We start from the raw sequence: 14,435 nt of genomic DNA, 5'->3' as shown, positions 1-14,435 counted from the left end.
ATATATATATATATATATATATATATATATATATATATATATATATATATATATATATATATATATATATATATATATATCTACGACATAAACGTCCTTGAATAATAGTTAACCATTAATTGATAATTTGATAACTTTTTAACATTACATTACAGTGCTAGTGTAAGAAAAATCTTTAGGGGTCGTTTGGTACGAGGTATAAGTAGATATAGCGATGGTATACAAATTTAATACCACTTTAATACTTTGGTTGGTTAGCAAATCTGGTAAGTTATCTCGGGATTAAAATAGTATCGGGATAACTTATACCTTGTAACGATGGGGTAATTAGTGCCGGAATAACTTATACCTTCTTTTTTGCAATAATTATTTTTAATACAACAAATCAAACAGTGAATAAAAAACAATACCAAGATAACTAATCTTCAGCATAACTTATCGTGGCATAAGCCGTATTCAAACCAAACTGACCCTTAAACTGTACTCAGCTTAATTATGTGGCGGCGGGAGATTTCGAGTGGCAATTTGGTACTTTCGGAAATCCGACATGGCAGCAAGGTCAGATTGTTCGTACGTTCTAGGCCAACCTTAACCGATCGTTTTTAACTAACAGTATCGACTTCTCCCGCAATTCTAGACCCAGAAAAAGCTGCAACACACACTCACACACTGCTCTCTCAGTTTCACTGTGTGTGCGTGAGAGAGAGAAAGCCGACAATGGCGGGATTGAATATATTATCTCAGACTCCGTCGCCATGGCAGCTATCAGCTTCCTCCACATCATCATCCTCATTTTCTTTACGCTGTCGTCATTTTTACGATTTTAATATTCACAATTGCGGCGATATCAAATGCTATAAAATCGGGTCGTCCACTTTTCCCCTTTCTGGAGCTCCAAGATCAAAGCCTTCTGCCTTTTCATCTCAAATGCTGCCTCAGCTCCCTAATTCTTCAGGTTTTAATTTTTGGGAAATTTTCTATTTTTTTTAGCTCTACTGATTGTCGCTTCATTTCAACTTCGCTAGAAATAAATTTAAGTGTATTTTCTCTTTGTAATTTGGTTCCCACAAAAACTTGTTAAAAATTGTAATTAGCAAATATTTGCTGAAGTGGGTGTAAGCTAAATTTTCACGATTCTTATAATTGGAAACTAATTCTTGCTTATATTTAACTGTTGGCTCCAAAATTGGTGTTGTCCTAGTGCTGGAAATAATGCTGTTAAGGCGGAGTTGACTATAAATTTGTTGAACAAATTAACTGCTTTGTTGGGAGGGAGGTGGGTGGGTAGGAATTCAAGAGTTGGAGTTGGAAACTGGAAAAAATTAAGTAAGATCCTGAAGTTTTTCCTTCTAAATTCAAAGCCACATCCCTAATTTGTATGCTTAATTGAGGGTTAATAGTATTTGTATGTGCTATGTTTAATTAAAGAAGAAGAAGACAAATACAAATATCTACCCGGGGGGGGGGGTGGGGGGGGGTTGTAGATAAATGATATATCTGCAGGCTGCAAGATAAATGCAGGTTTTGAATATGAAATTAGTGAACCTGTTCATGGTTGTGCAGGCAGTGGATATTCCTGGATGCAAGATAATTCTGCTTCTTGTGGTAATTTTTCCCCCAATGGAAGGAAGCAAGGTCCATTGAATTCTGTGGCTCCAACAGAACGAGCACAAATTTCTTCTGTGGACGATCTTTATGAGTTCATATGCTCAGGCCCCCTCATCGATAAGACAGGTCTAACACCTGAAAAAGTGGCTGAGTCCATTGATAAGTGGATAGAGTATGGATTTCGCCTTTGTAGATTGTTTCAGCTCAACCAGCTGGCTCTCAACGAGCCCCAAAAAATTAGACTCTACCACTACTATATTCCAGTCTTCTTGTGGTGTGAACAGGAAATTTCACAGCATAGTTCAAAGTTCAAAGACGACGAAGAAATTCCTCCATTGGTGGTAGACACATTTTTATCATTCACTTGGTTCTTGTGTGTTTGATTTCCATTGAGGTCAATATCATGCTGGTCTAATTACAAAAAATAAGCATAAACACCGCTAAGATAAGGTATATTCTTGGCATGTAGATTGGCTTCAGTGCGCCTCAAGGATGTGGAAAGACAACACTAGTATTTGCATTAGAATATCTGTTTAAAATCACAGGGAGGTAAGTTGCATCATGATATTTTGCTTCCTCTATGGAACGGAAATGACCAAAATTATGCTGAACATGTGTAATCAGGAAAGCTGCTACACTATCCATTGATGATTTTTATTTAACAGCAGAGGAACAGGTAAATGTTTCATGAATTTGTGTTCTGCTATTTTGTTTCTGTGTAATATCACTAATGCTGACAAATTATGTGGTTTTAGGCCAAACTAAGAGAGGACAACCCGGAGAACTTGCTTTTGGAGGTATTAAATGGTGAATTTCACTTAAAATGGCTGGTAGCTCTTTTGGTCTCATAAACTTGAGATGTAAAATTTTCATTTTTCACTTCAGTTCCGTGGAAATGCTGGAAGCCATGATCTCTCGTTGTCTGTTGAAACACTGACAGAGCTAAGCAAAGTGACAAAAGAAGGTGAATGCACCTTTTTAGTTTGTGCTATTTTTCGGTTAGACATTGGATCTATATGCTGAATTAATATTCAACTCCATCCAGGTGTGAAGATGAAGCTTCCTCGATATGATAAAGTAAGTAAGAGTGATCATAAACATTTAAATCTCAAGTGGGTTCTGCATATTATTTACTAATTCTAAAACTTTATCTCCAGTCTGCGTACAATGGGAGAGGTGACAGAGCTGATCCCTCCACATGGCCAGAGGTTGAAGGGCCTTTAACGGTAGGAAGCTCTTTTTATCTAGAGCTCGCAATTTAGTGAGTTTCTGGTCATCTATGTTTAATGATTCAAGAGTGACCCCAATTCCATCATTTCTACGCCTAGAAGTATGAGTACAAGTTCTCAAATGATTTAAGACCGTAAGAGTGGCATCATGGCCTAATTCTTGTAAATACATAACTTTTCTCATTGATCCAACTCAAGGGAAATGATATGATTGTCTCACATCATTGTCAGTACTTTGGATATTAGGTAATTTTGTTCGAGGGTTGGATGCTTGGTTTCAAGCCCCTTCCACCTGAAGTTGTCAAAGCTGTTGATCCACAGGTTGAATTACCTGACTCTCCTATGCATGCTTGTGCTTTCTCTTTAGATCTATATTTCTTGGATCATTAAATTTTCAAAATTGCAGCTTGAGATAGTCAACAAGAACTTAGAAGCTTATTATGATGCATGGTATAAGTATGTCAAATCGTGGATTATTATCAAGATTCAGGACCCAAGTTATGTCTACCAGTGGCGCTTGCAGGTTCGTTATGTGATGTCATCTACGGTTTTATCCTTTTTCGATATTTATGCTTGTGCTATTATTTGACTAGAATAGTGGGATGTTTTCAGGCGGAGATTGCAATGAGGGCTGATGGGAATCCTGGGATGTCCGATGAGGAGGTGAAAATTTATATTTATTCTTCCTCAAAAAACTAAATGACAATCCATCACTTAACGCTTCAGAGGAATGTTGTCCAATATTTTGTTCTTCTTTTTTGTTTTATGTAGGTGAGGGATTTTGTATCCCGCTACTTGCCAGCATACAAGGCTTACCTTCCCACACTCTACTCAGAAGGACCTACTGGTGCAGACCCGGAGCATGTTCTTCTCATTGAAATTGATGAAGGGAGAAATCCCATCCTTGGTAGCTAAGGTAAAACTGCAATTATGGAGTTGGCTTTGATCCTTGATTGATTTCGTTGCAAAGAATGGGACCTGTACGAGCATCATTTCCATCTGAGAGTTTCTTCGCTTGTACATTCCAATGAAATATTGTAAATTAAGGCACATGTGAAGGTAAAATGTCCGAAGAAATTTTACTCGAGTTACATTCTTTAATTTGATCCTGGATTTTGATTTTTGTGCAAAGACTGAGACCCCTTGCAAGAATTTTTTTCTATATGAGAATGTCTCCAATTGTACTATCAAGTGTAATACTATAAATGTAGCCATATGTTAAGGTAAAAATGTCAAGATAATTTTGCTCGAGTTACTTTCTCTGGCTTGGCGTTTATAGAGCCTAATAATCTTTGACCATAACCCTTCAGAGGTCGTTTGGTAGCTGGTTAGAAGAAAGGTTATTCATGTATAAGGGGTAACATAACTTATACCATGTTTGGTAGGCAATAGTTATTTTGTATAAAATTCTGCATAACTAATACCATGTTTGGTTGACATTTTTCAATTATGCATAAATAATACATGTATAAGTTATGAGTCAGTCTGTGTATTATTTTATGCGGGGTAGAAGATGGAATAACTAATACATGTATTAGTAATACATGGATAAAATACTGAAATGACAAATTTACCCCTATCGCTTTACGCATAAGGCTTCCTTATTTCTCTGCCAACCCGTCAACAGGTTTCACTTGCTTTCACTTGCCAACTATATACCTTGTCTTCTCTCATTTTTAAAGAACAAACTAGCAAAAGCAAACTGGAGAAGCCACTAGAAAATGGAAATACCAAAACTAAGAAGTGAAAATCAAATATGTCTAAACTTCACATAGTTCAGTAGTATGACGAAGAAGTGAAAGTAACACCCAAAGTTCCTAACTAAATTGTTTCCTACATAAATGGAAAGAGAAAAAACAATGCAAAAGAAGGCCAGGGGTATAGTTGTAAACAAGCATTTTACTTTAAAATTTATATAATGTATATCAATTTCTAATACAACAAACCAAATATTCAAAAAAATAATCTCTGCATAACTAATACCCGCATAACTAATCCCTGCATTACTTATCCCTGCATAACTTATCCCTGCATAACTAATGCATGTATAACTAATACCTGCATAACTCTAACCGGCAACCAAACGACCCCTCAGTGTCGAAGGATATATTTGATGATAATATGCCAAATCTCCAGGCCATGAGTATCCAACATGGAACTGTATTTCTTGCATTTTTATCTTTGGCGTTCTAGCTATTTATCTGTGATTTGATGGTTAGGCTTCAACTCTAGCCAGCTTTTAAAGAACAACTTCCTTGAACACAAGACCGGAGCTACAGGGTTGTTTAATTGAATCTTGTGCGAATATGGTAATAAACAACTTTTTTTGCGCATATATAAATTGTTGAATCTCCTTAATTTAAGGGAAATAGTATAGAAAGTGGTTCAAGAATTGTTCTAAGTTTTAGATTTGAATCTCATGTCTTAGTTTTGCACTTTTTGAATCCCCCTTGTCAGAATTGTATTATTGTGTTATTGCTTCTTTGTTAATTTCCTTGTTTGAAAATAGAAAAGTAATCTTTTACATATTGTATATAGTAAATTTCTAAGTTCCTTTCAAAATTATACCTATATTACAAATGAAAGTTTAATCACGTTATAACGTTCACAATAGTAATCTCCAACGCATTGCTGATTATGATAAAATTTTAGAGAAAATCATGGAAACAAATTGACACGGTCAATCAGATTAATTACATAACAAGTTTATTCGACTTCACAGTTTTAAATATACGACTACAACAACAACAATAACAACAAAATACCCACTGTAATGTTGAGTCTGGGGGAGGATAGTCCTAGTATAATCTCACAAGTGAGATCTAACAAGGGTAGTATGTATCCAGACATTACCCCTACCTTAAGAAGATACAAAAGCTGTTTCCGATAGACCTTAGGCTCAAGGACAGATGGAAAAACAGAGTAGCCAGTTTTAAATATATAACTTGAGATAACTACAGAAAGTGTCGAAGAAACAGAGTTAAAGACTACATATAACAATAACATACTAGGTAGTAACATAGCATTGACAAGGCTAGGAAAGACATCAAGCACAGTTGCAGCAAAGTATGTCCAAACAGCACTCACAGGTCTCGTAGCAACAGAAGCAGCAACACATTGCAAACAAACTGCATCAGAAAAATGATGATAAAAATTATAAGCTACTCGATTTCTTATGCTTCAAAATTTAAAGCCCCATAAACATGTAGATTCTTCAGACTTTTTTCTTCTTTCATAAATAATAGGTCAACACTACGAGTGGCAAACGGGCGGGTCGTGTAGGATATGGGACGGGTCGTTTGAGTAATGCAAAAACGGATAAATTATCCGATCCGGCCCATATTTAATACGGATAAAAAACTGATTAAGCGGCGGATAATATGGATGTTCATATTATCCATGACTTCTTGAATATGATCACTTTTGGGAGAATTTCTAGAACCCGTCTGGATTGGCTATTTTAAGTGCTTTTAAGCCATTTTGTAGTGTTTTGATAAAATAAAAAAGTGCTTTTAAGCACTTGTTTTTAAGCTAAAATGAGAAAAATAAGCCAAAAACCAAACGGGCTCTACTAGTCTCCCTAACTTGAGAAACCCCCAATTTGAGGCTTTACGAATGTGAAAGTTAAACTCATTAGTTATCCATTTTCTAAATGGATAATATGGTTCTTATCCATATTTGACCCATTTTTAAAAGTTCATTATCTAACCCATTTTTTAGTACATAATATGGGTGGATAACTATTTCTTTTTAACTATTTTGCCACCACTAGTCAATACATATAGCATCAGTCTTTTTCTTTACTAGTTGATAAATCAACGCTTAGATACGTGATCGGATGTAGCCTTTATGCTACCATTTCAACTGAACTCATAACCTTGGACACAAATTATAAATTTATATGTAAAAATCTTCTGTCAACAAATATTATATATGAACCCATAACTTAACAACATAATCAATTCAACACTGGAAACCTTAAAACTCTTTAAATTTAAATCCTGAATCCGCCTCTACATTTTCACACATAATAGATAAAGGTGATCTGATGCTTGATGGTGTAAAAATTTCAAACTCTTATTATTGTAGATCATTTGATAGCCTAGCCAAAGTAAGAAAGAAAAGCAACAAAACTAAAAGCACAGTCGCAGATTATGAAATTTTTTAATCCCCCCACTCACCCCCAGTACCCCCCCCCCCCGAACATCCCAAAAAAAAAAAAAAAAGAAGAAGAAGAAGAAAGAAGTACGAACGAACCAAGCATAAATGCATCCTTTTTCCTCGTGTCTGCGTTGCACATGTTCAACATAAGTCATCTCCTGATATGAGGGTGCGTCCATTATTTTCTCGTTTGTTCTAAGCTTATTGCACCTAAAGGCTTTTCAGAGTAAGTAATTTATATAATACTGAGAGAGCTTGAGTTGAGTGAACCACTTTAATTCCTTGTATGCTTTATATATAATACAGCTCACTTTGCATAAGACAACTCAAAAGTCCTTATAGCTAAAGACACATGCTCTGTCTCATTTTTAATACTACTATATCCTTATCAAATATCCAGAAAATGGGATTGTGTCGTTTTCATTTTACTGACCTAGGAGGTATCTTTGATAGTATATGCTGGGAGAAGTTATACTTGATAATATAATAGTATATATAATTGCAGTTTGAACAACATAAAGATATCTGCAAGGATAAAACTACTTATCTTCTCATAATTGGCCAATAATATCGATCACTTTCTCACTTCCCAGTAGACATTGTTGGAATTTCAACTTATTATGTATAAATCCCTCATTAATCACAAGTAGCGCTTAATTTACACTCAATAGATTAGAGGTTTGAATGATGTGAAGAGTAATTTTTGGGAAAATGACACTATATATATAGCTAATTATTTTGTCGCAAATAGTATAAATATTTATCCTCTAGGGAAATCAGACTCAATAGAGGTATGGGGTTACTATTCAATGAAACTAAAAGATTTTAGATAAGCTTATGATTGTAAAGATTGGTATTAAGTCCCTGTCAGAGGGTAGACAAACGTGTGATATTAGTTATTTCCACAAAACCAAGAAAGATCAGTGGGAGTTATATCAAATGAAGGGATTAGGTGGCACGAAAGCTACACAATTTTGACGTAAAATCATTTTAAAATAACAAATCTCACAGTACTGTCAAAAAATTACGATGTGATGAATAAAATCCTTTCAACCTTTAACTAAAGGTCCCAAAGATTTCAATCCTTGAAAATTAAAAAACAAAATCCTGATAGGGAATGTTAACATGCAAGACTGCAATTAAGTTGTTACATCAGTAAAGTGAAGCACTCAAACCTAACCTATTTCTTCTTTTTATTTATAGCACGGAGTAGTTATTGATTACCAAATCAACAACAACAATAACCTAGTGAGATCCCACATGTGGGGTCCGGGGAAGGTAGTGTGTACGCAGACCTTACGTGTGATGACCCAAAAGGTCATCACTTGTTTTAGAAATAAATTCTGTGTTCCAAGACCTTAAAAACCTCTTTCTGTTTCACCTCAATTCGCGTGTGCAGTCCGGGCGCGTAGCTGGAAGACCCTTATGTGAAAATCTGTGGAAAATGATGAATTTTGCCTTTAAAATGAATTTAAGTTGACTTCGGTCAACATTTTAGGTAAACGGACCCGGACCCGTGATTTGACGGTCCCGGAGGGTCCGTAGGAAAATATGGGACTTGGGCGTATGCCCGAAATCGAATTCCGAGGTCCCAAAACCGAAAAATAAACTTTTGAAGAAAATTATTTTCTGAAATATTTATGAGTTTTTGAAAATGAAATGTGTTTGAAATTTGATGGTATCGGGCCCGTATTCTGGTTTCGGAGCACGGTATAGGTCTTATATGTGATCTAAGTTGAGTCTGTGAAGTTTGGTAAGAAACAGACTTGAAATGACGTGAATCGGACCTTAATTGAGAAAATTTGGAAAATTTGATGTTCTTAAGTGATTTCATGGTTTTGATGCTAAATTCATAGTTGTTGATGTTATTTTGGTGATTTGAATGCACGAGCAAGTCCGTATGATATTTTTAGGTTGGTGTGCATGTTTGGTTTAGAGCCCCGAGGGCTCGGGTGATTTTTGGATAGGCCACTGAGTGGAATTTTAACTTAGAAAATTGCTGGTATGTTGCAGGTCTGCAGGCTTTGCATTTGCGAAGCCTGGCTCGCAAATGCGAGAAATGTCATCGCAAATGCGAAAGGACCTGGTCTGCCTTGGGGTCCCAAATGCGACGTAGTGATCGCAAAAGCGATCTCGCAAATGCGAGAGGCCCATCGCATTTGCGAAGTGGCCTGGAATTCCCCTTGGTCGCAAATGCGAAAATCCGATCGCAAAAGCGACTTTGAAATTGCGATACTTAATTCGCAAATGTGACAATTGCACATTTCTGAGGAGTTCTCAATTGCGAACCCTGGTCACAATTGCGATATCTGAGACCGGTTAATTCACACTTAGACGCATTTTCAGCCATTTTTCACATCTTCTCAAAACACAAACTCTCTCGGGCGATTTTCCAAAGAAAATTTCTTCTCCAAATCGATTGTAAGTTGTTTCTAACTCGTTTTCTTCAATCTTTAACATCTTTTCACATGATTTCAAATCAAAATCAAAGGTTTTCATGGGGGAAATTGAGTGTTTCGGGTAGAACCTAGGTTTTTCAAATTTTGGGAATTTGGACCTCGATTTGAGGTCTGATTTCAAAACAAATTATATATTTGGGTTTGTGGGGGAATGGGTAATCGAATTTTGGTTCGAACCTCGGGTGTTGACCATGTGAGCCCGGGGGCGATTTTTGACTTTTTGGGAAAAACTTTAGAAAACTTATTTTCATGCATTAGAATTGATTCATTTAGCATTTATTGATGTAATTAATCAATTTGGACTAGATACGAGTTGTTTGGAGGCGAATTCTAAAGGAAAAGCGGTGTTTGAGGCTTGAGTTGGCCGTGGAAGTTTGAGGTAAGTGTTTGGTCTAACCTTAGCTTGAGGAATTAGGAGTCGAGTCCTATTTGCTATGTGTTATTTGTTGAGTACGACGTATAGGCATGGTGACAACTATCTATGCGTTGGTGTCAAACATGCCCGTGAGTCTTAAATTGAAATTGTCGTGTTCTTAATAAGTACTACAAATGCTTAAGTTGTTGATTCTCTGTGTTGGACAAGAGTTATGATTAATCTCGTGAAAAATTTCTTATGGTTGAATATTGGTTCTAGACGAGGGTTCTGTTGAGAAGTTAAAAGTTGAAACAAGTTTGGTTATAGCTGATTCCCTTGCCGGGATGTATTTATTTCTTACTGTCCATTCCCTTGCCGGGATATTGTTGTTTCCTTATTGTTACCTTGCCGGGAATCTTTTGTGATAGGTGTTGAATTATATTTGGATCGGGTTGCATGCCGCAACAATACTATATTTGGATCGGGTTGCACGCCGCAACAATACTATATTTGGATCGGGTTGCATGCCGCAACAATATTATATTTGGGTCGGGTTGCACGTCGCAACAATGTTTATGTATGATTTGGATCGGGTTGCGAGCCGCAATAGTAAAGGATAAAAGTGATTATTGTTTAGCTACGGTTTCCTTATTCGTTCTGCTGCAAAATATAATTTGGTCCTTTATGCTTTTCTCCTGAGTTACTGTTGGTAAATGATATTCCCCCGCAGCATGTGCCCCTTCCCATCCTTAATTGTATATTTCTGCTTTTATTTCTCTACGATATATGCTATTACTGCACAGGATCATTTAGTAGTCTGGTCCTAGCCTCGTCACTACTTCGCCGAGGTTAGGCTAGGCACTTACCAGCACATGGGGTCGGTTGTGATGATACTACACTCTGCACTGCGTGCAGATCCCGGTGCAGCAACTTTTGGACCTTAGCTTGGGTGGCTGCCTTCAGTCCATACGGAGATCCAAGGTAGTCCTGCAGGCGTCCGCAGGCCCTAGCGTCTCCCTCTATCCCTTCATCCTATTTCATTTACATATTTCAGAAACAGTGTATTATTTATCTTTCAGACCTTGTTTGTAGTAATTCTAGACTGTCTGTGAAGTGTGACACCAGTTCTGGGTAGACTTTGCTTAATATGTTGTATTAGATATTTATTCAAATATTTTATCGTTTCTTCCGCTTGTTTAAAATTACGCTGTTTATAAGCTATTATTTCCTAGCGGTTAAAGGATTAAAAATGGGAAAAGATAATTGGTTCAAACAGTTGGCTTGCCTAGCTTTCATTAGTAGGAGCCATCACGACTCCCGAGGGTGGGAAATTCGGGTCGTGACAAGTTGGTATCAGAGCTCTAGGTTACATGGGTCTCACAATTCACAGACAAGCTTAGTAGAGTTTGAGGGATCGGTACGGAGACTTCTGTATTTACCCCCCAGAGGCTATAGAGTTAGGAAAAATTTCACGTCTATCCTTTCCTGTCGTGCGGTTTGGTTTCTCAATGATAATTGAATTTCTACTTTATTTTTTCGCAGATGGCGAGAACACGCGCTTCCTCATCCACCGACCAGTAGCCTGAGCCCTCAACAGTAGCTCCCACGAGGGGCATAGAGCGAGGCCGAGGCCGTGGTTCTCATATGTAGTATTCTGATCAGCAGCCCTATAGTACACCACCAGCTCCTATCAGTGCACCGCCGTTCTAGAGTTTTCGGGATGGTCATTCAGGTCGCCAGGGTCAGTCTCAGTTTCCTCAGCCGCAGCTCTCAGGTGGATGCTTTGAGTGCGGTGAGTATGGTCATATCTGGAGGGCTTGTCCGAGATTAGTGGGTACTCAGTTGCAGCAGCAGGATTCCCGTGCTATGGTTCAGGCGCCAGGTGTTCCACCGCCCGCTCCGCCAGTTAGGGGTGGGGGTAGAGGTGCTAGAGTTGGAGGCAGAGGTATTAGAGGTGGAGGTCAGGTAGCTAGAGGTGGAGGCCAGCCAGCAGCAGGTCGTCCCAGAGATGTAGTTCAGGGTGGAGGGGCTCAGCCCCGATATTATGCTCTACCAGCCAGGCCTGAGGTTGAGGCTTCCGATGCAGTTATCACAGGTACTGTTCTGGTTTGTAGTAGAGATGCTTCTGTTTTATTTGATCCAGGATCTACATAATCCTATGTGTCATCTTATTTTTCACCATATCTGGTCATGCCTAGTGATTGTTTGAGTGCTCCTGTATATGTGTTTACACCGGTGGGTGATTCTATTGTGGTAGATCGAGTCCATAGTTCGTGTATAGTTGTGATTGGGGGTCTTGGGACTCGTGTAGATTTGTTACTTCTGGACATGGTTGATTTTGATGTCATATTGGGGATGGTCTGGTTATCACCTTACCACGCTATCTTGGACTGTCATGCCAAGACTGTGACCTTAGCCTTGCCGGTCTACCTCGTTTAGAGTGGAGAGGGACTCCTGGTCATTGTTGACACCCAATTTTTCCTATATATTTTCAATATGCAAAATACTTTCAAAATATCATATATATGCATATATAAGTATGTCCAAGTGTTTTATTATTTTTTCATAATTTTTAAAGATTTAAATTGATTTATTTTCCACCCTTTTTATCCATAAAATCTCAATAATCATTTCCAAAATTGTTATTTTGCTAATTCATCTATTGTATTTTCATATTTATGCCAAAATATGGCTAAAATAATTTTTGCATATTTTTTACAAATTCATTTAGTATTTTTAAAGCTAAATTGCACATAATTGCAATATTAGCCATTGTTGAGGTTTAATTGTGTCTTATATTCATAAAATCGAGCCTGGTATTTTTAAATTGTTAATTATATGTTATAAATCATTTTAGTATTTTTCAATTTATTTTCAGAAACCATTTGCTTTTATAAAAATAAAAAGTGAAAAATGGCTATTTAACTCGTAGCCACATTTGGCTTTTAATTATAACCTAAATCAGACCCCAATTCCCAACCCAATTAAGCCTACCGGACCAGACCCAAACCCAATTTCATAGACCGACCCACCTATCCCGTTTAATCTGGACCGTTGATTATTCAGATCAACTGTCCCATTTCACCCTTCCATAATTAAACCCAAATGACCCCTTAACCTAACTCATTTCTCACCACCCGCCGCCCTTGTGATGACCCAAAAGGTCATCACTTACTTTTAAATTAAATTCTATGTTTTCAAGACCTTGAAAACCTCATTTAGAGTCACCTCGATTTGCGTGCGCAGTCCGAGCACGTAGCCGAAAAGATTAAATATGAAAATCTGTGAAAAATGATAAAATTTGGCTAATAAATGAATTAATTTGACTTCGGTCAACGCTTTGGGTAAACGGACCCGGACCCGTGATTTGACGGTCCCAGAGGGTCCGTAGGAAAATATGGGACTCGGGCGTATGCCCGGAATCGAATTCCGATGTCCCAAGCCAGAAATGAATTTTTTTAAAGAAAATTGTTTAAAGGAATTTGAATTGAAATTTGATTAGTACATGATGGTGTCGGGCCCGTATTTTGGTTCCAGCGCCCGGTACAGGTCTTATATATGATTTAAGATGTTCCTGTGAAATTTGATGAAAAACGGATGTCATATGATGCGATTCGGGCTTTAAATGGAAAATTTGATATTTTATGAAGTTTGAAAGAATTCATGGATTTTGAGGTTTAATTCGATGTTTATGATGTTATTTTGGCGATTTGATCGCACGGATAAGTTCGTATACATATGTTTGGTTTTGAGCCCCGAGGGCTCTGGTGTGTTTCGGATGTGTTTCGGGAAGTTTTGGACTTAGGAAAAGTTGCAGAATTGCTGCTGCAGGTGCACAAAACTTTTGTTCATCGCGATCGCGTAGTTACACTCGCGATCGCGAAAGGGAAATGGGGACAGGAGTGGAATTGTTCTTCGCGAACGCGAAGCCACAGTCGCGAACGCGGAGCACTGGAGGATTGCTCATCGCGAACGCGTAGTGTAAATTGGAGGTGGGCTGGGATTTTGGTCGTTCTTCTACGCTAACGCGTGCGTGTGTCCGCGAACGCGAAGGTCAGGGGGGTTAACCCTTCGCGAACACGTGGGAGAACTCGCGATCCCATAAGTCCACTTCTGGCAGCTCTTTGTGATCGCGACAGTGTCCTCGCGAACGCGATGAACACTGTCGCCCAGCACTTAAAACAGTAGCCATTGCGGGATTTCTTCAAAATTTCATAACTTCTTCATTTCAACTCCAAATTGGGAGATTTTTGAAAGAGAATTTCACCACAAATTCGTAGGTATGTAATCTTAGACTTGTTTTCTTCCATTTTTATCAAAACCCACTAGATTTCTAAGCCTAAAACATGTGATTAAGGGTAGAAAATTAGGGATTTGGGTAGAGTTAGGGCTTTTTATATATTTATAATTTAGACCTCGTTTTGAGGTCGAATTTTGGAACTAATTATATATTTGGGCTCGTGGGTGAATGGGGGATAGGATTTTGGTTCGAACTTCGTGTTTTGACCAAGCGGGCCCGGGGTCGATTTTTGGGTTTTTGGAAAGAATGATTAGAAAGCTATAATTTGGCATTGGAATTGAATTGTTTAGCGTTTATTGATGTTATAAAGCCGATTATGTATA

At 37.8% G+C, this 14,435-nt stretch overlaps 2 protein-coding genes across 2 annotated transcripts; one reads left to right on the top strand and one right to left on the bottom strand.

Moving 5' to 3' along the window:
• Positions 613 to 4,024, top strand: LOC109231150 (D-glycerate 3-kinase, chloroplastic). Its single transcript, XM_019396713.1, has 12 exons — positions 613 to 955; positions 1,564 to 1,949; positions 2,078 to 2,157; positions 2,233 to 2,284; positions 2,364 to 2,405; positions 2,494 to 2,572; positions 2,654 to 2,685; positions 2,766 to 2,834; positions 3,084 to 3,158; positions 3,244 to 3,360; positions 3,450 to 3,500; positions 3,609 to 4,024. The coding sequence occupies exons 1-12, from the start codon at positions 718 to 720 to the stop codon at positions 3,750 to 3,752; spliced, it is 1,365 nt and encodes a 454-aa protein (XP_019252258.1). The 5' UTR covers positions 613 to 717; the 3' UTR covers positions 3,753 to 4,024.
• LOC109231149 lies at positions 5,501 to 7,279 on the bottom strand. Its single transcript, XM_019396712.1, has 2 exons — positions 7,095 to 7,279; positions 5,501 to 5,965 (listed from the first exon to the last, which is right to left on the bottom strand). The coding sequence occupies exons 1-2, from the start codon at positions 7,144 to 7,146 to the stop codon at positions 5,574 to 5,576; spliced, it is 444 nt and encodes a 147-aa protein (XP_019252257.1). The 5' UTR covers positions 7,147 to 7,279; the 3' UTR covers positions 5,501 to 5,573.

Source organism: Nicotiana attenuata, chromosome 8, assembly GCF_001879085.1.
Source record: "Nicotiana attenuata strain UT chromosome 8, NIATTr2, whole genome shotgun sequence".
Classification (NCBI taxonomy): Eukaryota; Viridiplantae; Streptophyta; class Magnoliopsida; order Solanales; family Solanaceae; genus Nicotiana; species Nicotiana attenuata.
This window is presented reverse-complemented; position numbering and strand designations above follow the sequence as displayed.

Bases quoted from the DNA above. Each gene is read 5' to 3' on its own strand.
- LOC109231150 (XM_019396713.1), top strand. From the start codon at position 718: ATGGCGGGATTGAATATATTATCTCAGACTCCGTCGCCATGGCAGCTA. The intron at 956-1,563 runs GTTTTAATTTTT...ATGGTTGTGCAG, and splicing joins TCAGCTCCCTAATTCTTCAG to GCAGTGGATATTCCTGGATG. The intron at 1,950-2,077 runs GTAGACACATTT...CTTGGCATGTAG, and splicing joins AAGAAATTCCTCCATTGGTG to ATTGGCTTCAGTGCGCCTCA.
- LOC109231149 (XM_019396712.1), bottom strand. From the start codon at position 7,146: ATGTTGAACATGTGCAACGCAGACACGAGGAAAAAGGATGCATTTATG. The intron at 5,966-7,094 runs GTTCGTTCGTAC...TTTCTGATGCAG, and splicing joins AAAGGATGCATTTATGCTTG to TTTGTTTGCAATGTGTTGCT.